Source organism: Neodiprion virginianus, chromosome 1, assembly GCF_021901495.1.
Source record: "Neodiprion virginianus isolate iyNeoVirg1 chromosome 1, iyNeoVirg1.1, whole genome shotgun sequence".
Taxonomy (NCBI): Eukaryota; Metazoa; Arthropoda; class Insecta; order Hymenoptera; family Diprionidae; genus Neodiprion; species Neodiprion virginianus.
In genome coordinates this window covers 20,235,147-20,262,645 of record NC_060877.1, presented here as the reverse complement: position 1 = coordinate 20,262,645, position 27,499 = coordinate 20,235,147, and the positions used below count along the sequence as shown (strand labels likewise).

The window sequence follows — 27,499 nt, the reverse complement described above, 5'->3', positions numbered from 1 at the left end:
AGCTTGCGCGCATCTCACACAACGTCAGCGGTGTACGTCGGTGTGTCGGGATGGCGACGGAAGCCGAACGATGCCGAGTCAGCTGACAAATCGAGGGGAAATGTTCCCCTACCAAGCAATGAAGAGAGCGCATTGCACACCGACGTACACCGCTGACGTTGTGTGAGATGCGCGCAAGCTGCTAGGGAAGGGGTACTTTTTACCCGCTTTCTGGCAGCACTGCGCGTTTTGTCCACGTTTTTTAGTTCCTCTACATGGCGCTAGTAGACTTTTGACACGTTCGCTGACCGCGCGCAAGCCTTTCAGACAACTACTAGTGCCACTAGTGGTGGAGATTGGCGGCAGAATCGAGGGACATTTTGCGAACCACTTTTAGCAGCGTGTGTCAGAGGGCTGGTCAAAACTGGTTAATGCGGTGATGTAAGTTTGGTATTTTTTGGGCCAACGCGAACAGAAATTTTTGCCCACGTTATAGTGAGAAAAACTGGAACACGCGTGTCTTGACCTTTATAATTTAGGGACCTTGGCAACACTGAGAAGCCTACTGCGCCACAGTCGGCCAGGCGTAAAACAAACTCAATCTCAATAAACGTAACATAACCCATGACCGCTGAATCTAACCTTAAAATACCGCGGGGATAATGATTCGACGGTCATGGGTTACGTTACGTTTATTGAGATTTAGTTAGTTCTGCGCTTGGCCGACTGTAGCACTGTAGGTTTCTCCGTGTTGCCAACATAACTGTCTAGTGTAAAAAGTTATCCGTCTCAGATTCATTATCCCCAAGTGTACATACAATCTCGGCAGTCGGGGTGTGCAGGGTGTGTTACAAAGCGACATGATTAAGGGTATGTTCCGATATATACTGCGAGCATTGTAAGGTGTGTCGTCAATTTAGTATACTGCGAAGCCGTTCCTTTATAGTTAGCTATACTGGTTACTGCTTAAAACGGAACGCAGTACAGTATACTCTGATCGACATTTTTTGGCGTTACTTTCATTTCATACATAATATTTGTTTCACATTGCAATAAACACAATTTATTCAAATTTTCCATTTTTGTTTTTAACGGTCGGTATTTTTAAATGACAATATTCAATAATAATAATTATCAATAGTGGAAGCTGTTAAATTTCTGAACGCTGTTGATCACGTGATCAAAGCACTGAGAGCACCTTACCTCGAAAGCATCAGTGTTCACAGTGGAAAAATGGCGACGATTTATGACGTCATATATTTCCTTAGGATACTGCGACTGTATACTGTCCGTCTATAACGGAACGAATTTCTCCCCAGTAAGAGCACTGAACAGTGCTCGCAGTGTATATCGGAACATACCCTACGCGTTTCCCCCTCACTAGCGCTATCTGTCATAATTTCAGGTCATGATTTTAGAGACGGAGTGGCCTAGGGACTCTATTTTCAAATTGAGGACCCTATTCAGTGAATGCGATGTCGTCATGGTGGTTATCTGTCAGATGACGTTCGCAGACAAAAGTTGCCTGTTTGCGAGCCAAAACGACAATTTATAGTCGTTGTATAGTCAACAAATGCCCATCTATGTGTTGCTTCTTTCTTTTAGGCAGGTTGCTTCTTGTCTGTAGGATGGTTTCAAGCCGACTTTATCACATCACTGATAGTTGATATTTAGACATCTTGACGTATTTTAAAAAGGTATCTTAGAGCTTACAGCATATACTGTACATGGTCTAAGTCTTAGAGCAATCTAAATGTTTCACATGCGGGTAATTGGACGTTGTTTTTAAATTTGGAGATATTAAACACGCGTATATATTTATATTATGTCAACATATATATTTATGTTTATTCTATAACAAGATGTACAATACGTTTTCAGTAGAATGCAATACATTTTATTCGAATGCAGTTATATAATAATGACAGACGATATTTCATTGCTATGGTTACAAAATTTTCAAGTTTTTTATATTCATATAAAACAACTTGAAGCTCATAACACAATCAAATTACAAATATTAGTTTGTAGTTAATAATGAACGGAACAATATTATGTCTTATCTGAATATAAAATTTATTAGCTTTTCACACTTAATCATAACTTGAAGCTTTCATACTTTTAAACATATAAAGTATTGTAACGTTCTATGACGTTGCAAAAATTAATAAGGATTCGTGAGCTTATATGAGACAAATTAAAGACGCAAATAAAATGTTGGGAAAAAGATTCAATAGGTGGAAACGTGTTTCTAGTTTAAAGTCTGAAACAAGACTGTTTTTACAATAATGTTGGTTGACGCAGCAACCTTATTCTTTTTAAAGACATAAGAGGTTTACAAACTTCTTTTATCTCTGATGACTACTACATCATTAAAAGGAGACAAGACGGGTGATTTCACCATTTGTAACAATATATATTACTTTTTAATAATTTGTAAGCTATATCAATACTTAACACTTATTATTACACGAGCATATTTATCGTGTTTTAAAGCTAAATATGAGTTTCAGTCTACCTTCACAGCCTCATGTCAATATTTCTTATCTTAAAGAAGAAATTCGTCAGGAAAGGTCATTGATTGAGAACTTGAAAAATTATCCCGTTTCTTTTGCAGTCTTTTTGACAGGTTATGCAAAGGACTTTCTGACTCATTATACTGTTAATATGATAATAATATTATATTACAACATTACATACTTTGAAACGTATATCTTAGATATTTATTTTCATTAAAAAATATATTCGGATCTAATGTTTACTTACCGAAACATATGATCGATGTTTATATTTTTTGCGCGCACGTATGTTTATTCTCACTTTCAGGCGCTTACCGATAAGTAAGGTTTTTCGTTCTTCAGATATGTGCGCATCTTTTCTTCACAATTGCTGACAGTTTTCACACAGTTAATTAATTTAAGCTTGATTTATTATCGTACTTTTTGGGTGATGCTTATGATGCTTATGATGTTTGGAACTCTTTACGCTTCCTCTCGATTCATTGATGGGAAGAACCGAAGAACACTCGTTGATAAGATGTTTTCTAGATTCCTCTTATAAACTCAGCAATTATTGGCTGTTACAAGATTCTCTCACGTGGCAACACTGTTGCTTTATCGCATCGGGAAATGGGGGACCACAGTTGTCAAGCTGATTGTAGGTGGTGCACAATCGTTGGTTTACTTTGCCGCGAAATTGCGGTGTTCCAAAATGAAAAATTATTTTGATCGGAGGATTGAAGAATTTAAACAGGTTAATTTGCCATGAAGCTTTTTCCCAAGTGAAGAAAAAAGTTCCTCTATAAAGGAAAATGAATTTTAACGTAATATTGTATGCTTCAATTTGAATTTTGAACCAACGATGGTACTGCCACCAAGCTGCAAGAGTTGGCAGTGTGGTTCCCCATTATTACTTGTGACAAGTCGTATGCGACTGTGTGGCATTGGAGAATACGAAAGGAATTCAAGTCGCGACTAAGTAACCGAAGCTCGAAAGTACAGATTCATATATCGCATTCGATATTTCAGACATCTCGCATGTGATACCTAGAATCCTCAATTCGAGAGTAGAGCAGCTGGTGTAAATAGGATGCGTTCCGAAATTAGCTGCCAGCGCAAAAACTCTCTAGGACCGAGGCAAAACTACTCACGAATTCGGGAGCGCAAAGGAGATAAAATATTGTTGACAGCACTGAGTGCTAATACTGAAACCATGGTGGATATTAATTTCACCATGACTGAAACTCACCCATAGTAGGTTCATCTCTACGGGTGCGTTCCTAAATTAGCTCGCAGCGCTAAAAACTATCTAGGACAGAGGCAGAGCTACTCACGAACTCAATACTGCAAAAGAGATAAAAGATAGCTAACAGTACTTGGAGCTAATTTCGGAACGTACCCAAAACTGCAAAAAAAAATTTCTATACATCATTGAAAATCTCCCGACCTAGCGACAAAATTATCGACCTAGTAACACTGCCGCTAGCTTCCCTGCTCTATGGGTACATACATACATCGTGTAAGCGAATAAGGTGTGCTCTCAACGGAGATGCGCAGTAGCAAAGTCACGTGATAGCCCCCACATGACGTCACGACGAAAATTCCGTTTTTGTTTTCTGCCGTAAACAGTACAACATAACCTCTGTTATTGTTTTTAAAAGTAACACAAAACTTCAATATCCTATCACGAAATGATTTGAAATATACAGACTTACGAATATTCGTTATTAACAATAAACCAAATACGAGTGATATTGGTTTTTGTTCTGATGGAAATTTTTAAACCTACACCCCTCCCATCCTTGTTTCTTTTATTTTATGACGTTTAAATTTTTATCAATTTCTTTAACGAATGATTGAAAAATGAAATTTTGGAGTACTTTTTTAATAGCTCGAATTATGCTTTCTGATTTATCCTAATGATATAACAATAAAGTTCAATTTCCGTTTGAATTGTCATCTTATTAAATACCCGAGGTTGTGTACAAATATCGCGTGTACTCAATGCGAATGATTTGGCGACTGTAACTAATTATTTAACATTTGAATATCCCCCATCAAATAAGATTCGATGGACGTAAGAATGAATGGCTCTCTTATAGCTTTCAAAAATAGCGCCCAAAATGACGTCATATGGGGGCAGGTTCTCATTGGTCGAAGCGGCAGTGATGCGCAAGAACACACCTTATTTGCTTACACCATGCATACATACATTCCGATATTGGCTCTCGGTACTGGCAACAATATTCTATCTCTTTTGCGCTATCTAGTTTGTGAGTAGCTCTGCCTCTGTCTTAAGGAGTTTTTAGCGCTGCAGCTGATTTCGGAACGCATCCTATCCATAATGAAACCCAGCCTTGACGTGGTTCACGGAAGTTCCATCTGCTTGTAATGCAGGGTTCACAATTAGGCTATACGTAATCAAGAGGAATTAAAGGGAACGAATCGAGGCAAAAATAGAAAGATAAAAAAATTCACCAGCTGATAAGAAAATTAGTATATTTGCAGGAGAATTTTGTCGGTTGAAATTCGTTTTTCATGCTATACAACGTAGCTCACGTATTAAAATATCGGCAATTTTATACGTTTTTTCATTATTTGCGACTGGTGACGCTGCCGAAATGGTACTAGAAGACGACGAAAACACTTGGTAAGAAATTAGTTAATCTTATTTAGACGTATATGTGCTTATATTTCATACTGACACTGTGTAACGCTGATATGTGCGGTGAATCAATTTATGCAATCTATGAGTTCCAACGAGATCCCACCATCAAAATGAAAACATTGCGCACAATATTTACATAGCCTGAAACAACCGTCTAAAACCATGTATATGTCTGGTTCGTACTTGTTAATTTGGCCGATTTCGCACTTGAACAGAAATACTGTTTTGCAAAGAACGCACGATACCGTAAACGTAACTGATGTTCTAACACTACCTGTCTGTCCCAAGTAATGGTACATACATATTTTTTTTTTGCCCGCCAGATAATATGTTTATGGTGTACATTTTTATACGACAGCTCATTTGCATACAAATGTTTATCATTAGCATAGTGTAAGTAATAGAAGCCACTTAGTGAAGTTTGCAAGTGTTGCACATTGGTTCAATTCCATTGAATAATTATTGAAATGTACAAACTTTGCAACATATTACAAACATGTTCTTAAAACCAATGTATTAATAATGGTTTCAAATTAGCACTGCATACAAACTTTTACATGCATTTACCTCAGAACCTGTTGAGAAACTATAAAATGTTCTCTTGATCAGTGTCACTTCGTAGTTTGATCCAAATTATAATTCTGCTTATTGTTGGAGCTTACCACATCTTTGAGCATTGTTTTCGGTTTAGTTTCGATTGGCACTAAAAAGTAATTGGCTGATTGATTGGAAAACGATTATTTTATTAGGTATAAAACCTTTTGCCATTTAATGAACAATGCCAATACTCAAATCTGTGATCGAAATTTTACTATTTTTTATTAAACAAGTAATTTGATTACTGTCTGTATTGTTTATAAATACTTATACTGCATAATTTATGCGGCACCTAGCCTCATATTTGAATATTCATAATAGGGTTTTGGAGCTTGAAGCAGCACTTCTTGACAGCGAAGCACCATCTGCCAGCGATATTTACGCCATATGCAAGGGTCAACCAGTTCCTGCGAATCTTCGACCTGACGTCTGGCAAGCTTGTTTAGATGTCACGGATCGAGGAAATCAACTTATTCATTTCAATGAGGTTTTCGATCTTCTTGAACAAAATATTCTCAGGGAAGATTGTCAACAGTTAGTTGGTGAGTTATTGATTGCCCAAGATAAAGTACAATGCCGAAAGCAGTGGTTCGAGTCATCAACCATATTTACTGACAATGACTAACATACAGTAGCGACATACGATCAGAACAATGTTATAAATTCTTGGGAAAAAGTAACGCTCATGTGGAATTATAGGCACAAAATTGTACAGTGTCATGATATTTACTCAAAGTTCAGTAAATTAACAATTAACCTGATTCAGGCATATGGATCGTTTTGCATATAGGAAAACTCATGGTGTATGCAAATTCTAAGAATATTGTGGAATTTTGTTAGTGATAGAAAGTTTTTCGGTTATACTGGGGAACTGTAACACACAGTTTGGCTCGCGATTTTATATTCATTAATGCAACAATTCGTTACTTCATGTTCGTATTCAGCGACCCTAAAAACGCATATCACCTTGTCATGCCAAAATCATTATATCGAAACTTGTAAGGAGGTTAAGGTGGAATTGAGCTAATACACAAAAATTATATGTAAAATATTCTCATTTTCTCTGCAATCGGAGGGGATGTCCCTACCACCGTGCCTCTACCTGCCATGGTAGCTAACACTTCCTCTGTACGTCGCAATATTGATTCTACAGCAATAGAGACAGCGAAACGAGCACAGTATTGCACAAAATTGCAAGGATTATGGAAAAAGTTGTCCCATGAACTTTACTAGAGTAATAGAACGCTAAACTTGAGGGTAAAAAACTAAGAACAATCAGATTCTTATAGTTTTGCAGTTGTACTATAATAGTCCAAGAACTTTAGGATTTCACTTCGGAAAAAGTTCGACCAAGCTAGAAATTGGTATACACTTCCTTTTCAGCTCTCCAAATAAGGTGTGGACAATCCCCGGAATTCGGTTGTACGCATAACTTGTTACAGCTCATAAACGGTGAAAAAAATTATCTTTTTTCGGTTTTTTGCGAATATCTTCGTTCCTGTCGGTCTTATGGCTATAAAGTATGCTTATAAAAAACAAAGAGCGGAAAATTTTCTACAAAAACGGTGGAATAGAGTTTATTGATAGAACTAGTAATTTCCACCAAAAGACCGTGTGAAACATCAGATTGAGTTTTCTAATTGCTGCACCGCTACGTCCTGTGTTCTGTATGGCGGTACCACAGCAGCTGCGCCTCCCCTCTGACGTCAGGGCATAGATTGGGTCAGGTTTATGTCTGCTATGTCTATTTCTGCTCTAGAGGTGTCTAGACACACAGTCCCAAATTGTTTCTACACCATACTGGATGTATATTATGTTGCATTTTCAAGGTAATTACTCATGATGGACCAATTGTGTGGTATTTGTGATAAAACTCTCGTAAGTAACGAATCTGTAACAGTTGAGTGGGAAATAAATGAGTTAAAGGCCGCTAGTGATGAGAGAAATGATTGAAAAATAGCACTGTTTAGTAATGTGCAATTTATCAAGTGCACGTGGCTTGCTTTAAAGACTATACTCGCCAGTCCAGTATTAAAGCTTTCAAAAGGAAACGTGCTATCGAGGATACTACTGGTTCATCGGGATGTAGTCCTCTAAAAAGCAAGATACGATCATTTGCACTATCCTTCGACTTTAAGAAATTTTATATTTTTTGCGATAACGAGGCTGATGAGGAAAAAGAAAAGAAAATTCATAAGGAGCATCGTAAAACGATTAAGCACGTTGCAACAATTGGCTTCAAAGAAACCATAATGCAGATCACCGAAAAAAGAAAAGATGATCAGACCCAGGCTGTTGAGAATAGGGTTATCTTCGAGACAAATTTGGTTGGAGCCGAGGCAAAATATCACAGCAATTATTTCATCCATTTTCTTTTACCAGGCAATAGAAAAAAAACAAGTTGCCCTGTGGATGGTCGAATTATTGCAGCAATGGAAAATATTTTCGCCTACATAGAAAATAATGATGGCTTCCAATTTACCTTCACTGAATTGAAAGGAGTCCTCGAAGATTGTCAACAAGATGATAAAACTATAAGAACAAAGCTTCAGGAATTGTATGGCGACAGAATTGTCATTTCGTCGAAAAGTACGGGACCATCTATTGTTTGTTTTCGAGATACGCACTACAATATTCTCAATAAAACATGGTACGAAAACAAAAAACATAATGCCGATGAAGAACTTTATGAAGTTTTGACAACAGCTGCAGCGATTCTTCGACAGGATATGCGTTCTGCAGCCTGTGAAATGGATTATTATCCTCCAAGTACGGGGATGTTTGACGATTTAAATAGTTCTGTTCCAAAATCTCTTTGTTTTTTCATAGAGGAGATCATTATTAAAAATAAAAAAGGTAAATTGGAACCATTACAAAAGAAGTGTACCATCATTAGCCATGCTATCATGTCTGGAGTTTGTCCACGATCATTTCTTTCACCTCATCAGATTGTAATCTTTATTTGCACAGATAATTCGGATTAAAACGACTAGTTGAAATTTGATCGTGCTTGGGTTTGTGTGCATCTTACAAAGAGACAGTACTATACGAATCTTCCAGTGTATTCCATCCTGAGCCTTTAATTTCTCCTCCAGAAGACGGCTGTTTCATTCAACATGTTTGTGACAATGCAGACCACAATGTGTTTACACTTGACGGTGCAAGTACATTTCATTCCATGGGCATCATTCGAATCGTTACTCCACATGATACCATCCATGATAGTTAAAAAATTTTCAGCTTACGAACGATACCTACTGCAGCAGAGATGGCAACGGTTGCCAAAGTTTCGATGCAGATTTATGAAAATAGTAGTGTGCAAGGGTTAAAGAAGATCACGGTGGAAGAACTTGATTGTGATGAGGTAACGACGAAGTCACTGCTGCGAAATACAGATGTATTATGGATGCATGGAAAGTGGAAAGACCTACCAAAAATACCAGGTTGGAGTGGCTTCGTGGAGTATTTAATGAATAATGAGGCATATTCCAAGTTACGTATAATTTTCTTGCGATTTATTAACACACCGGCAAGTGATTACAACACTATATAAGCATCTTTGAAGAGCATTCTCAACGATGGTGCAGGGTCATGCATACGCCAGAGCAATCAGAGCTCATACATTGCTCCAAGTGGCATTGTCTCAAATTGTGTTCAATGAGATCACGTTCGATGATGATCAGAGTGCAGTAGTAAATCTTTGTCTCCAGAATTTAGACGAGGCATCGCCATCATTTGATGAGACTAAAAGTTTAAATGCAGTTGGCGAGTTGAAAAAAGCATTTGATAACAAGATGTCTGAATTTGAAAATAAAGACCCAACTGCGCAACTGTGGGTACAGTATTTTGAGATGATCACAATTGCAAAAGAATTCATTAGAGCTGAAAGACTGGGCTATTGGAAGGCGCATTTGACTGGTATTAAAAAACTGCTTCCATACTTTCTTGCCACGGGGCATATTCTATACTCGAAATCGGCACATTTGTATATTCAAGATATACAAAAACTAAAAATGTCCATGAAAAATGAAGTTTTCAAGAAGTTCACCAATAACTTCTGCATAAAACGTTCGGAAAAATATTTCTGCGGAACATGATAATCGAACAGCATTTCATGAAATTTTCAAAATCAAGAGAAGACTTCACACGTGGGAGAGAACCAAGGAAAGTGGTTTGAGGAAATGGATCTTTGGATTATTGACTGCGAGCCATTTCTGAAAGTCTGGAGAGCTTTTGTAAACTTTCATTCGATACTGGAGAACAACATGTCGATGCAAAAGACTCTTGCGTAAACAGAGACCGTGAAGATGTACAGAAGATACTCCAATGGTTTCAATCTCATTATCCTTTCCCCGATATTCAACAAATTATATCTATTGCAACAGGGATAAGTGATGACGAGAAAATAAACTGCCACAATGCTCAGAAGATCGGCACTGCTGTGATGGAGAAGAACATCGGTCAAAATTTCAAAGATATAAAATCCTCCCACGCCGACAGAGTACTTCCGCTATTGACAGTCAACAGTAAGGTCAAAGTTCGTGATCAGACAGTGCCTATTGATTCATTATTATTGTTCCAGAGAATCAGTGCTATGAAAAAATCGGATAGAGCTCCGTATTTATATGCGATATGAATTAGCTCCATTCCCGCTGTCAATGTTTATTGAAGGGCACCTGCGTACTGGAAATAGATCTGCTTTGTTTGTCGTTTTCAAGCTATCGGTAGCTGAACTTGATTTTCAAAAGTTACATGTGTCATCGACGGACGATTTTTGTTACATCGGGTTGTTTAGCATCAAAATGAATCTTTCGATACGATGTGTTCAAAGTATATTGGTTATGTACAAAGATACTGTCATAATAAAAATAGTTTACGATGAATATAACAATCGCACCAACAGCATGAAAGCTATGGAACAACGTCTTCGAGCCGCAAAATCTTCATCTGCTGACACCTACTTCGATGAGACAAATGTCACAGTGAGCCAACAAAAATTCCTTTCAAACAGTAACAACTAGCGCAGATTGATTTCGACGCTGTCTGTCAAGTCCGAAGCTAATAATTTTGTTGTTAAAACACTCAAGATGATGCTGACGTTTTAATAATTGAAACAGCTTTGGAATCTTCACGCACAAATAGATCAGTTGTTGTTGGGGAAGACGTGAATCTCTTGGTAATTTTGGTAGCTCGCACTCCGACTGATGATGCGATCTTCTTCCTCAAACCAGCCAAGGGAAAAGTCGAGCAAAAACGTTACTCGTCTTGAAGTTTCAATGATCACAAAGACATCAGGGATCATTTTCTATTTCTACACACTATCACTGGCTGCGATATGTCTGCTCGTTTTCATAAAGGAAAAACTGCAGCTCTGAAACTTTTCACAAAACATCAAGACTTACGTGCTGCAGCACAAATATTCAACCAGAGTGATGTTTCTCGAGAATCAATTTCTTCGGGTGGAGTTTGAATCTTTTTAGCTGTGTATGGCACTCCAGTTAAGCAAGATGACTTGAACGTATACCGTTATCTGTGTTTTATGAAAGCTATAATATAGAAATAAGTTGGTAAATTTGAGTTCATTACCCCCAACAGCTGACACAGCTAACGAGCACCTGAATTGTATGTACCACCAGGTGCAGTATTGGTTAGGAAATCAGTCGAATCTGCAAGATTGGGGATGGGTATTCAAAAACGGCATATTGGAACCAATAACAACAACGCAACCTACTGCCCTGGAGCGTATTTTGAATATGATTTTTTGTAATTGTTCAAAAGGCTGTGGCGTATTGTGTGGCTGTCGAAAGTTGGGCATTCAATGTTTAGTAGTTTGTAGCAATTATCGTGAGACATCTTGCCTGAATGCTGCTCCAATCGAAGATTCGATACAACAAAGAAGCAATATCCATGATCCAGAAACCGATTCTATCGATGATTCCGACCAATCTCGTAATTTCCTACCAGTCTCGTGGGAAAATCAAGAACAATTCGAGAGAGAAGAGGAAGAAACTGAAAGAGAATTAACTGTCAGAAATTAGTTACATAAACAACCTTCCTTTTTTTTTTTACTTATGTATTCCTAAATATTCACGAAGGCAAAGATTAGATTATACCTAACCTGACTAGCTTAATTTTTTTATGGTACTCTTTTATATCTTTATAATGTTAGAATAAGAAGATCATAAACAGGAACGTTAGTATTGCACACTTGAATATACTATTTTTATACGGTAAACCTCAACATCTATATAATGTTAGAATAAGAAACAGGAGCGTTGATTTCGTACACTTAAATATACTATTATTTATACCCGAATGTCTATAAAAATATCAAAATGAGAAGAAACAGCATAGAAACCTCGATTTCGATCATTACATGCATTTAAATATGCATACAAAATTTATTTTGGACTTTAAATGTCAGATTACGTGAAAACTATTAGTGTCATCGATAAACTCTATTCCACCTTGTTTGTAGAAAATTTTCCGCACTTTTTTTTTTATAAGTATACCCTATAGCCGTTAGACCAACAAGAATGAAGATATTCGCAAAAAACCGGAAAAAGGTAATTTTTTTTCACCATTCTTGGCCTGTCACAAGTAATGCGTACAACCGAATTCAGGGGATTTTTCACACCTTATTTGGAGAGCTGAATGGTAAGTGTATATCAATTTTTAGCTTGATTGAACTTTTTCCGAAGATGAGCCCATTTTTCGCCTAAAGTTCGTGGACCATAAAAGTGAATATAATTTGCCTCTTTCACTCACTTGTAACTAACATGTAGAGAGGTTGTCCATTTTCCTTATTTTGGCTTTACTGACTTAACATTAAAGGTCATGCTCCATTTGAAATATCATCTCTCGTATGGTCATGCTATTAGCTTCAGCAGCACTAAAACTAAACAGCGATTCCTTATGTACACTCCCATTTTTTACTGTGAATGTGTCTGGAATAACTAGATTCTTCTCTATAAAAATAATTGATCCTAAATTTCATTTTGGTTTATAGATTAACAGACCCACGGTCTATTAAGTAATAATTAAAAATTTGGTATACTGAAGGAACATCCAATTAGATAATAAGATTCATGTAATTTTCATTGGACATTGAACTAAAACAATACCTTTTTAAAAGATAATAATTAATCCCTTGTCTTTTTTCGACAGGATAACTTGTGCACCCATATTACGTTTCAAACAGCTTAGACAAGAAAACAAGTGTATGTTGTCGAAGAAAAAGATATTACATTTGTCTCTTGATCTAGGTTTTGCTTTGCGAATCGTTACTATTAAGATTCCACACGTCTTGTAACACTATTAATTTCAATATAGGTGCACAAGGTATATCGTCGAAATGCTATGAAGTGTAATTGCAAGTATGTGAGTTATCTTAGATAAATCGTTTAAAACGCAATATGGGCGAACAAGTTATCCTGTTCTAAATAGGCAAGGCATAAATTATCTATCTTTTGCATTACAGCTAAACTTGGCAACGATGATGAGGACAAAGTTTCTGTTGTGTCCGACCTAGAGTCAATACTAACATTCTACTGTAAAAGTAGAGGCAAACAATATGAACGAGGAAATGGCTGGCTGGAATTGTTGGGTCCTTTGATTGCTCTCAAATTACCTCGATCTGCAACCTACAACTTGTTTGAAGCGATCAGGGATGTTTACATACCAAGGTAACAAAGCCATCCATATTGCATATACAACACAAGGTGGCATCATTTTTGCATATAACTTCATGCATTCGCTTACTTTTGCTGTCACTAATGTAGTATGTTATTTGATTCAATGAAGGCTTTTAACAGTTTTTGTGAATTGAGTATAAATCATTTGAACAAAGTTGTTATCTGGTTGACTATATGTGCCGATCCACCAACTTTCAGCCAGCTTTTTTAAATTCGCTTTTCGATCCACTTTAAAAATTTGAACACGAACACGAAAAGTTTCTACTTTTCCATTAAATAAATCACTTCACAATTAATTTTTTTATATGTTGGATGTATTCAAAAAATTCTAAACTCCTGGAATATTTATATTAATTTAATAATGATTCTATTTTCATCCCACTGTAAAAATTTTTGGATACATGGCAAAATGTCTACTCTTTCATCCAACAGAATTAAAACAACTTATTTTTCCAATACCTGCTTGGAGAGTTCATTTTCAAAGCTTGTAGAGTGTGCCTTAAATGCTCCATTTCTGAACAGAACGGTAAAACGATGTTGCCGTTTGTGCATAACTGGAGTACTCAATTTTCTACACTAGGGCTATCTTTGGCACATGCGCAGTTTTGTGCTACTCAATTTATGCATTGTGTCAATGGGCATAAGTTAACTAACCCTAATTCTATGTGCTGGCAGTAGTACCTTTGTTGCTTTTCAAATCAAACTTTTCTTCACAGGTATTAGCAAAAGTAGTACGTACCCCACGTGCGGATTCGTAATCTGATTTGTGTGATTACAGCGCTTGCCTCTGCTCGTTCTGAGTTCATACTAGTACACGTGTAATTGCAGCATTTGCCTTTGTGACTCACACTACAAACTTCCTATTAATCGGAAATCACTTACTTTTTGCATTTGTAATACAGTATATCATTAATTCAATTTATTCATTAAGTCAATTTTCAACAACATTCTTCTTGTAAGTAATAATTTGCACATCCGCATTTCATTTATTAGACGGCTTTGCCCGTCTTGCGTAGCTTCTCACCAGAAGCAAGGATTCAAAAGGGTAAACACATCATCTACACATTACATTCCTATATACATACTGTGCTTGAAGAGACGAAAATTCTTATACATTCATACCAGGCACATGAAAAACAAATTCGAACTCACTGGTGATGAGAGAAATTAACAACAACAGAGGCAGGGTGGCTCGGTGATCTAGTGGAGTAAAGCTCCGGTTAAGCATCGCTAGACGCCAGGTTCGATTCCTGGCTCCGTCGTTAATTTTTTGAAATCACCAAATTTTCGACTTGTCAATTTTCAAGTGTATCATTACATTCGAGTACAGATTGAAAATATTAAAAAAAGTGTGTTTTTGGTAGTCTCTGAGGATCTACCTCAAAATGACTTTCATATTCGGAAAAATGTAACTTTTTTGCTCATAAAACACATGCAATCATCTTTCTTTTTTAGAGATTAGAAGTCCTATAAATTCGACAATAAAGTCCAATTTGAAAATGTGATAAAATTGATCAACGTGTTTCTTGTAAATGGTATGGCCTAGGGGCCTTAAAAGGGGGGGATTTTCAGTCTTAATTACCACTATCAAAAACTTGCCAAAACTGGGTGAATCTGCTCAATAATATCGTAATAACTTTCAAAATTATCTAATTACATTTCATTTTCTCTACATGTTACTAAATTTCCGTTTCAGAGGTGTTATCCATAGTTCTGTATTGCGATTGCTGCTGCTGTATCATGAACCAGAATTATGTTCATTCTTAGATACAAAAAGGGTGTCACCAGAAGAGTATACAAAAGGATGGATAAATACATTATTTTCTGGAGTTTGTTCACTCCCAGCTGTCTGTACAATGTGGGATTTATACTTTATGCAAGCGGATCCCTTCTTTATGATGTTCTTATCACTTATCATGGTTGTTAATGCTAGGTAAGAATTGATAGATTTCTATTACATACTGCGAAGTAATGTAATTTGTTACAATATAATTCGTTTTAAATAGCTATGTTTCTGTAGAGACAATGTATAAATTAATGACATCTATGTTCAGGGAACAAATTTTAAGCATGAAGGATGAGGAGAAACAGAATATAATAGACACTTTAGCAGCAATGCCTTGTGCCTTAGAAGCTGAAGATGTTACAGACTTCTGTTCGTTGGCCCAATACTACGCTATGAAGACTCCATCTTCTTTCAAACAGGATCTGTACTCCATCATGTTCGGGGAGGGTGGCGATGAAAAGTTGATATCTCATGCGTTGTGCTTACCTGTGTCTGCCCAAGAAGTCGTCGAAAATACTGTCGAAGTGCCATCTGCAGTTAACGGTCCAGTCGAATCCGTCCGGTTTTTCTTAGTCGATTGTAGACCTGCTGAGCAATATAATGCTGGACATTTACCTACAGCGTTTCATTTGGACTGTAATCTGGTATGTTTATTTTACTATAAAAATTTGAAAACTTCTTCCAGCAAATATCAATCTGAAACTAGCGGCTGGGTCTCGTAGCTAATCCTGTTATTGTTGATTACAGTCAAGTGGTAAAACTTGCCTTAGTGAAAATTTGCATGTGTCAAATCTTGAAATGTTTTGAAAGAATTCAGCATGTAATTCATTACATGATTTATCTTGTAAATTCGATAACATATCTAAGAAATCACATAATAAATTGTATGAAGTTGAGGCTAGCAGCCAAAGTTAGCAATCAAACTTTTTAAACTTTTTAGAATTAGAAAGATACTGACAGTTTTATCCTCATAATTTTACAAAAGTATTGGAGGTTGAAGGTATTTAACAAAATTTTGATTTTTAACTTCATTACCTTGTTCAAATGAACATTAGAAACGTTTGGCTGCGAATTCTGGCTGCTAGCTTCAGGTTCGTATAAATTACGAAAGCCTGAATCATCAGATATACTACATCAAAATTTACACAGTTGATGATATAGTTGATTATATGATTTTTGATCTTGTGTACCTAATGATTTGTGCTTTTGTAATTTATTATGTGATTTCTTAAATATTTCATTGAATTTACAAAATAAATCATTTAACAAATTACATGCTGAATTCTTTCAAAACATTATATGATCGGATAGGTAAACATTTTCAGTAGGGTGTTGATGAGAATTTTTTCAAAAATTAGAGAAAAGTAATATTTTTATAGGATCATAAATGTAAAACTTTACCATATTACTTTATTAAAAAAGAATTTGGTTGCGCTTGGCTACTGAGTTCAGTTGTTAACTTCAGTTTGATCTAGCAGATAAAATGTGTTGTACAAACCATGGTCTTGAGACTAGGTCTCGCAACTCCTGTAAAGTTTTTTCATTGAAAGTGTCCCCGATAACGGAAAAAATTTATTACTAATATCCCCAATAGAAGTATTGCGAGTCAGTATTGTGGTCAGTATGAAATCCAAACAATATGAAGTCACAGAAGATCACTGCTATTCTTGCGAGTGATGTTAAATTTTGCTTAGGGTGCTTCACATTTAAGCAAACTACTCGACCTATCAAAGGTTAGTGGCCCTGAATTTTATGCAAAGAGGCTGCACTGTTGCTAATTTTTAATATTAGCGAAAATGAATTTTAATAGGCAGCATAATATATTTGAATGTTGATTGCCTCTAAACGCATAAGAAACAGAGATAGTTATCTTGCTAGCTATTGGTGAAATTTGCTGCAAGTTTGTCACCTAATATCTGTCATAATATGAGTTTCGAGAACTATCTAGATGACCGTGGTAAAAACAAAAACGCTGTGTTGAAGTCTCTATTATACGAATATACTCATATTTTTGGTTAAAAGTACATTCGAAGTCTGCAATCTTCCAAATTCCACGATTTGTTTTATCATCTTAGTCAATGTACATGAAGTGTGCTTGTTTTGGCCAATCAGGCTTGATGGAAAACTCAAAGTTTATCATCTAAAACTGATTTGTAATTTTCAGTAATAAGTCGGAGGAGTAAATTATTTGTAGTTACAAGTTTGCTTAAGGGGTAATACTACCTTGTGTACACGAAAGCAGAGAGAAAATTCTGCAATTTATTTAAGAAAAATCAATTAATATTTCTAAATTCTGTTCGTTAAACTCTGTTTCACACATGTTAATATGAGTCTTGTAGTAGAAGAAAAATTTTGTCTTCAATTATTTTAAAACAAAATGGTGGTGGAGTGGTTGATGAAAGAAAACTTATTGTTTTCCACCAACGACCACCTGCAGGTCGCAATTGTCAATTTAGAACAAAAAATGAAAAAGATTTTAAAAGAAGATGCTAAAATCTAGTGCAATACGTAGGATTTTTCAGAAATATTAATTCTTACAAAAATGGCGTCAATTTGAAGGCGAAAGTTTTATTAAATATTTTCACTTGTTCCTTCAAATTGAGTTTTCGATCAATCTTGATCAATCGAAATTTCAGATACATCTTTGTTATGCAAAAACTTATATAGAAAACAAATTTAGTTGAACTAAGCCCTTACTCCAAATATTTGTGTGTTTTCTTTGATCATAAGATTTCTGTGATTTGAAAAATTAAAGAGTGAGATTGATAGCACAATTCAAACCTAACGATGCCTATACTGACGATTATTACAGAATGTTGAAGTAATTTGAAGCAATTGCTTTGAAACGATCATATTAGTAAGGGACCAAATTGATGTAGTGCCTTGATTTAGCCACCTGGTTAATGAATCTAAAAGCACTATTCATCGCAGATGCTCCAAGAACCAGCATCGTTTGCAACAGCTGTTCAAGGATTACTTCAAGCGCAAAGACAAGCCCTGGCTGTCGGTTCACAAGCCGGAGGTGAACATCTGTGCTTTCTGGGAAGCGGACGTCAAGAAGAGGACCGTTACACTCACATGGTTGTTGCATCTTTTTTGCAGAAGCATACACAGTATGTTAGTATGGTGTCATTAGGGTATCAAGGTTTGTTTATTTATTAGTTGTTGATTTCACTGCAGTATTGAATGTAAGATGATGAATGGGCATGCCTGGAATGTTCAGGATAGGCTTTGACGTGATGAACATTTTTATCACTGTAGGCACATATATCACTTTTACTATAGTGATATAGTGTATAAGTATATGGGGCATTTCACAAAGAAACGACACCAAGCCAAACCGATGGGGTCGGGAATTTAAGTCATATATTTTTTTTCTAAAATGTTTTGAGTTTGGAAATATACTCCTAAAGGGATTTTTTAATTGCCACCTTCGTTTGAATAGAATCACTCTTGGTGAATTTGGAAAATTTCATATTCAAGGCTAAGTTTCTAATTGAAAATATTGTGTAAAAAATTGAAAAATCGTTATTCTATGGAGTGTGAGGGCTTGAAACGTGCGTAATTTGACATAGATTAATTTAAGATTTGATTTTTCCAAATAAAAAATGGCGTATTTTTAGGAGGCGAAAAAATATTGATTATCTTCGTTTTTGCTGGTTTTTATGATACTGCATATTTTATTCTTCAAACTACGCTCAAAATCAAAACCTTTTTGTTCTTGATGTTTTTTTTTTGAAATATCCATTGTTTCAATTAGATACTTAGCCTTGAATATGAAATTTTTCAAATTGATTCAGCGTGATTTTGTCCAAACGAAGGCAGCAATTAAAAAATCCCTTTAGGAGTATATTTCCAAACTTAAAACCTGTAAGAAAAAATAATATATGTCTTAAATTCCCAACCCCATCGGTTTGGCTTGGTCCTTTCTTTGTGAAATGCCCCATATATATCCATCACTCATGGTGATTCATCAGAATAAGTAGAGTTCATGGTGGCCACGGTCAAGGAAAACCAGGAAACGTAAGAGAAAAAAAAAATTGGTCAGAATATCAAACTTGGTCAGGGAAAAAGAGATGACCAAACATCTGATAAATGGCTGGAAAAGAAATTGAAAAATTTTCATATTGTTAGTGAAAAAAAAAAAAATTTCGGGTACCACACACGGCAGAAGTGAAATTTTTCAATATTACAAACAATACCGAGCAGCGTATATAATATGTATACAATATTCATATGTGTACGAGGGTGTTCGTTATTTAGGGCTCAGACGAATTTTTTATCAGACACCCCTAAATCGGTTCCAAATAATTCAAATACAGTTCCCTAATTTTTTCAGATTTTATTTCCAGTTCTAACACCTGCCTGTAGGAGGGTGGATTTCCTCATTTAAATGATATATTTCGGCTATAGTCTCAGTATATATTTTATTGCAAGCGTAAAAATATTCATAAAATCTATAACTGCGAGATTTAATGATACACGTGTTTCGTTTTGGGGTGGTAGCTACTGTTTTCTACAAGATTAATTGCACCATGGTTGTCATTGGTATCTGATAGCCATGTATTCCGCCTCGATGCTAGACAATGCAACAGTCCGCTATTTTCGTGCCTCCCAATATATTACAGCACCTGCTAATATAAATGCATAGTCAGAATACGATCTACGGTCTACCACATTCGCGCCCCAGTCTGCATCAACAACACCGATCAATGGTATTTCTGTTCTCTCGTACATGAATCCATACTCATTTGTGCCTTTTAAATATCTTGGTACTATCTTAGCAACTTCCAATGCTCTATATCGTAATTAGTATTGAATTGGCTCAGTTAATTTACAGTATAAGCAATATCTGGTCTCGTGGACACAGCTAGACACATAAATGCGCTGATTAAACTTTGGTAAGGGTATTAACTCATTGCGTCTTTATTTACATTTTCAGGTTTTGTTAATTTACAGTTTACATCGAAGGGTGTCAGTGCTGGTTTGCATTTGCTCATATTAAATCGCTCTAAAATTTTTTCTACACACATTTTTTTCTTTACATATATGCGTTGATGCTTATCGTGTGAGAATTCAATTCCCAAGCATCTACCTATCTTACCTAAATCTTTCATTTCGAATGAGTTTGACAACTTTCTTTCAATTTCATCCATCTATTCATCATCATTCGTAGCAATTATGTCATCTCCGTATATTGCGAACAACATAATTTTATCGTGTTTCTGTGACATGAACAAACATTGCTTTTGTGCTAATGCTTCTAAACGTAACTAATTCAACGTTTCAATAAATTTTTTCTGTCATTGTACATCTAACTGCTTTAAACAATACAGTGATTTCTTTTATAAGTACACAATGTCTCTCTGTATTTAAACCTTTATATCAGCGCTTGGGTGTCTCACATACCACATTTTCTCTATTAATATTAGCTGTTAAACCAACCTTTTTGGTTGAATTTATTTTACACAGCACTTCATGTAACTGGTATGGTTTTTCCACATATACATCCTCTTCTAGTGTGTCGTTTAAGTACGCCGTAATGATATTCATCTGATGTATCTCAAGGCCGAGCTCTGCTGATATCACTGCCAGTAGTCGGATTGACGTTGATCTCACGACTCTTGAATATCTCTAGTAGAATCTCTATCTCTATCCTTTCCTGACCGTTGTGAGCACCCTATTGCAACTAGCCTCAGTTTCTTCTTGTCTTTTCTGCCTGTGTTTTTCGTACAAAACACGAAATGGTTTATTATATTAAAATTTTGTCAAAAAATTTTTTTTTTGGTAGCTTCGAGTATCCCCTTGAAAATCTAGCTCAGATCATTGGAGTAATTATAATAGTTTTCAAGATCGTTGAAGCATAAGTTTAAAATACAGGAAAAATAGTGGAATTTTAAAAGTTGCATAACTTTTGAAAAAAAATTTTTAATTTTTTTCCTTTGGTAGAACTTCTTTGTATAACGAATGAAAACTTCTGACCAAATTTCATCCAAAACAAAAGGGGTCGAATACAACCATTGGTCGACTTGACATGGAATGGCCCATATGTATATATTTAGATGTGTTTTAATTAGATGTATTTCTTCTTAACATTGTTGAGTTTCCTAATAAATTTGCACTGAAATAAAATCAAGAATTGGGGGCATTTTAATTGGTAATGCGTAGCACTAATGAAGTCAATAAGAACTTTGGGGAAAGAAAATTGAACTCGTCAAGGGAAGTTAGGGAAAAGACAGCTAATTTTTTCCCGAAAAACGTGGCCACCATGGCAGTAGAACATTGTTCATCTGAGGTAATATGGGAAGGGCGTACCTCGGATAAGTGAAATCTCGGATAATATGTACACTATACACAATTGAAGCCATTACGAAGTGCTGCCCTTGACTCCAAAATTGGAACTATTGCGTTTATAGCTTGCAATGTAAATAATCGCAAGAAACTTTTACAAATATATACGTGTTCAAACCAAATAGTGATACAAAAGTATTTCCTACGTAGGCATAGCATATTATTCCGTTTTATCCAAGGTTCTCTGTATTATCTAAAGATATACCTCGGTTAGTGCAGAGTGCTCGGATGAGATGGGCGTCTCGGATAATGCAGAACCTCGGGTAATCAAAGGTCGGATAAGCAAGGTTCTTGCGAACCCAAGTCCACGTTTCAGTCCCCGTTGAGGGCCATTATCAGAAAATTAATGACTAAATCAAAATGATTTTCCTTTCGTGACATCTAATCATTGTTTTTATGTATGCTAGTATCATGTAAGAAGGTAATACGAATTTCATCATGTATCTAGTTCTGTAGGATTCACTCTGGTCATTTGTCGTTTATTTTGTGATGAGCCGGCAACAGGGGCTAAAACGTAAACATGGGTTCACTTATTCTGACGTATCACCTCGAATTCCTTTACAAACTAGGAACGTTAAAAAATTCCTATGAATTTCTCTTGTTGTAGCAATTCATGAATATTTTGGAGATGAAGTTGTCACGAATCTAGTGGATCACAATTCGCAATACTGTTTAGTATGCAATGCTAATTTATCCGAAGCAAATTCGAATGAGTCAAGCCCAGCTAAAATAAGAAATAACAACTCCGATATTCTTGGGAAAATTGGATTGGCAATGAAACTAAAGAGTCAGGAAGTGAAAGGAAGACTCTTTGACTATATTGTAAATCCATCTGCAAGCGCCAATGGCAATACAGATATTCGTAACAAAGATGCAGATTATGCAAAAAGGTTACGAAGTAATGCTCCTGTATTTAGCATCGATGAAGATCATGATCTAGGTTGGTCAAAATTAAAAGTACCATTATTCTTCAATTGCTTATGCACTCATGAATTCTAAATGAATGACATTCATTAGCGAATTTTTGTGTTATAAATAAATGCATTTTTTTCAGATATGACGATGACAAACCATGAGAGCGAAGAGCCTGTCGAAGTGGTATCAATCCAGCAATGGTTGAAAGATCCTAAATTATTGCATTCCTTCAAATGTCAAGAAGTAAAAGTTAACGGCTATGTATACGAAAGGTAAAAGAATACTTCAGTATATTTAAAGCACTCTTCCCTTTTTTTTTCACGTGTATGTGTTACACAGAATTTTTCGTTTTGTGTGAGTACAATTGTGAGAGATTTGGATGATGCGTTACCTTAATCATATACACAAGTCATCTCACATCACACTAGATAGTGGTTGGACATCACCGTTACTGATTTTGATGAAACGTTGCAAAAACATTTACTTCAATCCCAAACGGAGCTGTGCAAAATATTTTGTTGGAAAAAAAATTATTAGTCAAATTATAAAAAATGAACACCATCAAGTCAATGGTGATCGAAGTAGGCAAACCAAAAAGGTTGAAAATAAACCAACCTACTATGGCATTGCATATTTCTCGCTAATTATTTAATATGTTTGAGTTCAAATTAATCCCAAACATCGTCTAAAATATAAAAATGGTATTTTTCGTTGGAGCAAGAAAATAACGTTTGAAATTTTGATGCTCAATATTGATAATTTTCATTTCCATTTCATGTTTTCTCTTATTTGTTGCGACCAAAGCTCCGAATTTTCTGTGTTCTCGTAACAGTTCTGGACTCAACGCGTTATAGCAGGGGTCTGTGGTTATATATAAATATGATGCCTATCATAGTTATATTGAAAATATGCAATTTCACACATTGTTAGATATTAGTTTGGAGTGCAAGTTATTCGAAAATCATATAAAAAATGTATCGGATTTCACGTTGACCATTTTTGGGTTGGGTTGAAGTCTTAATTCTTGAACCTTTGTCCTTATATTTATGATACAGTTTTCAGATGTAATAATAGACAACAATATAACTAAAATTTAACAATATTACAATGAGAACTAATATCAGAAAATAAACTAATCATGTCCATGAAATTGCTGTTCAGGTGACAAGCAGATGGTACAGCATTTATTTAACATCTTAGGTTATATTGATAGCTTTGGCTAGGCAATACATAGCTGTTATTGATAGCCCTGACTAAAAATGATCGAAATTATTATCATCAAGGTGATCCCTGACGGAAATTGCATCTTTAAGTCACTATCCTTTTGTCCATTTAAGACATGGAAGGCAAGATTAGAAATTGTGGCATGATTGTTGACAAGAATTTTAAAGTTACATCGTACACAATGAATCATACATATAACATGTCAATTAAATCGTCTACAGATTTTACACATCATATAGGAAAAAAATTTGGCATAAACATGGAAAGTTATTGTGCGACCTCAAAGGCTGAAACAAGTTAGGCTGCAAGTGATCTTTGGCACTCCAAAAGATAAAATAAGTGAAACCACAACACCCAATAAAGAGTGAAGTGTGAAGTGCCAAGATTCAATGCCACATATAGAAGTGCGCTTGCATACAGTAATGAGCAAGGAATTGATTAGATAGAATATGTTTGAGGCATTTGTGTCAGAGTTGTTGTTGTTGCAACGGGAGCGAGCACAATTGCATCCAAGGCAAGATCAATAACAATGATAGCACACACACTTGCGCGAATCAAGGTGAGAACGGGAATTGGGTAGCCGAGCGAAAGACTAATCCGACCGACACAAAGTAAAGTCATGATCTGATCACCGCAGATTGAACATTTCTGAGACAACCGCCACGAAATCAATATTTAACAAATCTGAACGCTTTGTGGGAAACTTGCATGATTACCGAGGGTAGTATGTGGCGGAATAATAGAACTCTGAATAATCTGTCCAGTCATTGGGGATTTTCTCATGGCTGGCTATAATGAGCCTTTTCACTATGTAGGCCAGCTTCCAAACGGTTGAGAGAGAGTGGATAGGAAGGTGTAAAACAGTGGTTCAAGCTTTAAAGCTACTAGCTCGTACAAACAGGTTTTTTGATCAATTCAAATGAGTCGACTGCTGCACTCTACAGTTTCCAGGAAAGAATCGCGAATGAGCTAAAGAGGATCGGGAAGAAAATCAAACCAGAAAACTACTGGGATAGAGTCAATCAAATTTATTTTGATTTCAGATTGTGTAGCCACAGTAATGAATACAGCAGGGGAATTCGTGTATCAGTCAGCAACAGCTGAGATACCCGGTAGGGTGATGATTGATGTGTTTAGCCCGTAGACCTTTGCTTATTATTAGAATAGCATTGGTTTCGAGAAATCATATATGACACGCGCTACAAAAATATTTTTTTAAAGTTTCGTGACAATCAGAAATCAAAACCAACAGAAATCGTTGCTCAAAAAACTTCTTGGGGCGGAGCTCCATATCGTCCATTAGAATACCAGAGGACTCAGGTCACAGCTCAGGAACCTAAACCACAATCTCATGCTGAGGACCTCTCAAACTGCTATTCTATTCTAGCCTTCACTGAAACCTGGTTCGACAACTCCGTTCAAGACACTGAATTACCTCTAAATGATTTTATTAGTTACCGTAAAGACAGGAACGCGGAAACTAGTAGTAAGAGTCATGGTGGTGAAGTACTTCTGGCGGTTGATAGGAGCCTGTCTCGGTTGTGCTTCAGCATTCCTTACGATAGAGGTAGGGAAAACGTTCGTTGCAACTACGCAATAAGAGATGTACGCCTACAAGAGTCAGACTGTGTCAAGGACCTGGGGGTCCTGTTTGATTTAAAGTTAACATTTAATGAACACTTTAACGTTGTAAGGACGGGGATTTTTACGTTGAAATCGACCTTTTATTTTAAACGAAATTTGTGTATAATATCAATGAATTTCTCATGTGGAGTGTCCGACCAACCCAGTGGTCGAAATATCGACCAGTTCCGTCCTTAAAAGGTTAACTATGTTATCAACAAGGCCTCCAGAATCCTTGGGTTCGTTATGCGTTCCGCCAAGGAATTAAATCCCCATCTACCCTGAGGACATTATATAATACTTCTCGTTAGTTGGTACCATCCTATTCTATGCCTCTTTCATCTGACGCCTTCTTAGTAAAGGTAATGTTTACCGTTTGGAGGTAGTACAGCACATGCTCCTCAGGTGTGCTTTGTATAAAACTGATCATCCCATGAGATCTTACGATCTAGACTACTCTGAGATTGGCTAATATTTAAATATCCCCAGCGTGACCTCCTATAGAGACTACCTAGACCTATTATTTTTATATAAAGTTTTTAACAACTTAATCGATTCTCCTCCTATCCTTAAGATATTTTACCTTCACGTCACACGTGCATCACCTAGGAGAAACGACATCATTTTCTAGGCATCATTTCTCTCTAACACCTACCTGGCAAAGTCCATCTCGGCGCGATTAAACATTTTAGCTAATGCGAATAGCACGTGGATTAAACGGGACAACACGTCTATCTCCCGCTTTTAAAAATTGCTATGGTTGCCTGTTTCGAATATCTGTAGTCGCATTGTTCTACTTTTCTATATTCTGCTACCTAAATTGTTGTAAATTTTTGTTTAAAGGGTTTGAGCCCGTATAAATATAATAAAGAAATTAAATGGTGATGTCCAGCCACTAAGGATTATGACGTGAAATGACCTATATAATATATTCTGCTGCTTCAAGTTTCTCAAAAATCTGAAACTAATTAATCTAGGATTATGTTACAGTCAACTTTTGGTTATGGACACCCATCTGATTGTTCTCAGAGAGATTTCAGGAAGAAAAGGTGCGGCACATGTGATTGTTAAACGGCCATTATCAAGTATTGTTAAGATAACTTCGAGAAAACGACATCCTGACTTGATCACATTCAAGTATGGTAGCACACAAAATGATGCATTACTTATCTCAGATATGGATAGGTTTCTTATTCCAAATGCCAGTGAAGCGACAAAATTGATTTCGGAGCAAATATTGAAACAATTGAAGACTCTTGAGTTACATTCGCCGGTCTAGTTTGCCGTGTACTGTATAACGGGGGTTTCATGATTTATTTGATAAATTTTACCGCTGTTATTATTGGTATTATTATTACTTTATGTAGAGTCATTTGTAACAATCGATTATTATTTATTCCAGAAAGTTGTGAAATTTTATGAATCTTTCAAATTCAAATTGATGTATAGATTTTTACGTGCATATTCATTGATACCATAATAAAGTGTAATTTGATAATTGACAATATATACATTTGTGAAAACCAGTTGATCATATCCAAGTAATGAATAGCAACGTTTCAAGTATTTGTGTACTTACTTCACCCCATTTTCAACTGTATTACAAAAGAAAAAAATGCTGGACAAAGTTTAATAATTTGCAGTGTGTGATGCGATTTTTACCAAACGATTAATGCTTCGTGTTGGATCTTTATCATACAGTCACGCAACATATGTGATGATATGTAAAGTAATCTTACCAAATGTTACTTGTAAATTGAAAGAATCATTATGTAATATTATTTAAATTTGCTAGTAGCTGATTTTCCTTACAATTGTGGGCTGAAATTGAATTTATCTTATTATTCTTCGTAAAAGATGAGGAATCACGAATGCGTAAGTTACTTTTTAGTCCTCAGTTATGAAATTGACATGTAATAGCATCATTTTGTATTTGTAGGCATTTCAAAACAATTTTGCTAGCAAACAAATTATAATTGTGCATTTTTCTAAAGTAATATTATATTTTATGTCTGTTATACCTCTAATATCATAATATAAAAAAAAAGATGCAAGACTTTGTGTTATAAATTTGTTTATAATTTTGTGTGAATATCATAGTTTTTCCACAAATCTGTTATATGGATATAATAGTTTCATATAAGATTAATAGTCAAACAACTTA

General features: G+C 35.8%; 1 protein-coding gene and 1 long non-coding RNA gene across 2 annotated transcripts; one reads left to right on the top strand and one right to left on the bottom strand.

Moving 5' to 3' along the window:
* Positions 1–4,838: 4,838 nt before the first annotated feature.
* LOC124300713 (TBC1 domain family member 23) lies at positions 4,839–26,835 on the top strand. The gene is made up of 9 exons (XM_046755030.1): positions 4,839–5,127; positions 6,064–6,284; positions 13,223–13,427; positions 15,133–15,369; positions 15,491–15,866; positions 18,154–18,367; positions 22,181–22,513; positions 22,628–22,760; positions 26,326–26,835. The coding sequence occupies exons 1-9, from the start codon at positions 5,099–5,101 to the stop codon at positions 26,612–26,614; spliced, it is 2,037 nt and encodes a 678-aa protein (XP_046610986.1). The 5' UTR covers positions 4,839–5,098; the 3' UTR covers positions 26,615–26,835.
* On the bottom strand, positions 20,722–22,204 carry LOC124300775 (uncharacterized). The gene is made up of 2 exons (XR_006907325.1): positions 21,779–22,204; positions 20,722–20,941 (listed from the first exon to the last, which is right to left on the bottom strand). It is a non-coding gene; the product is annotated as an uncharacterized LOC124300775 (long non-coding RNA).
* Positions 26,836–27,499: the final 664 nt, after the last annotated feature.

Coding starts and splice junctions, on each gene's coding strand:
- LOC124300713 (XM_046755030.1), top strand. CDS start 5,099: ATGGTACTAGAAGACGACGAAAACACTTG. Junction 6,285..13,222: donor AGATTGTCAACAGTTAGTTG/GTGAGTTATTGA, acceptor TTTGCATTACAG/CTAAACTTGGCAACGATGAT. Junction 22,514..22,627: donor CGATGAAGATCATGATCTAG/GTTGGTCAAAAT, acceptor CATTTTTTTCAG/ATATGACGATGACAAACCAT.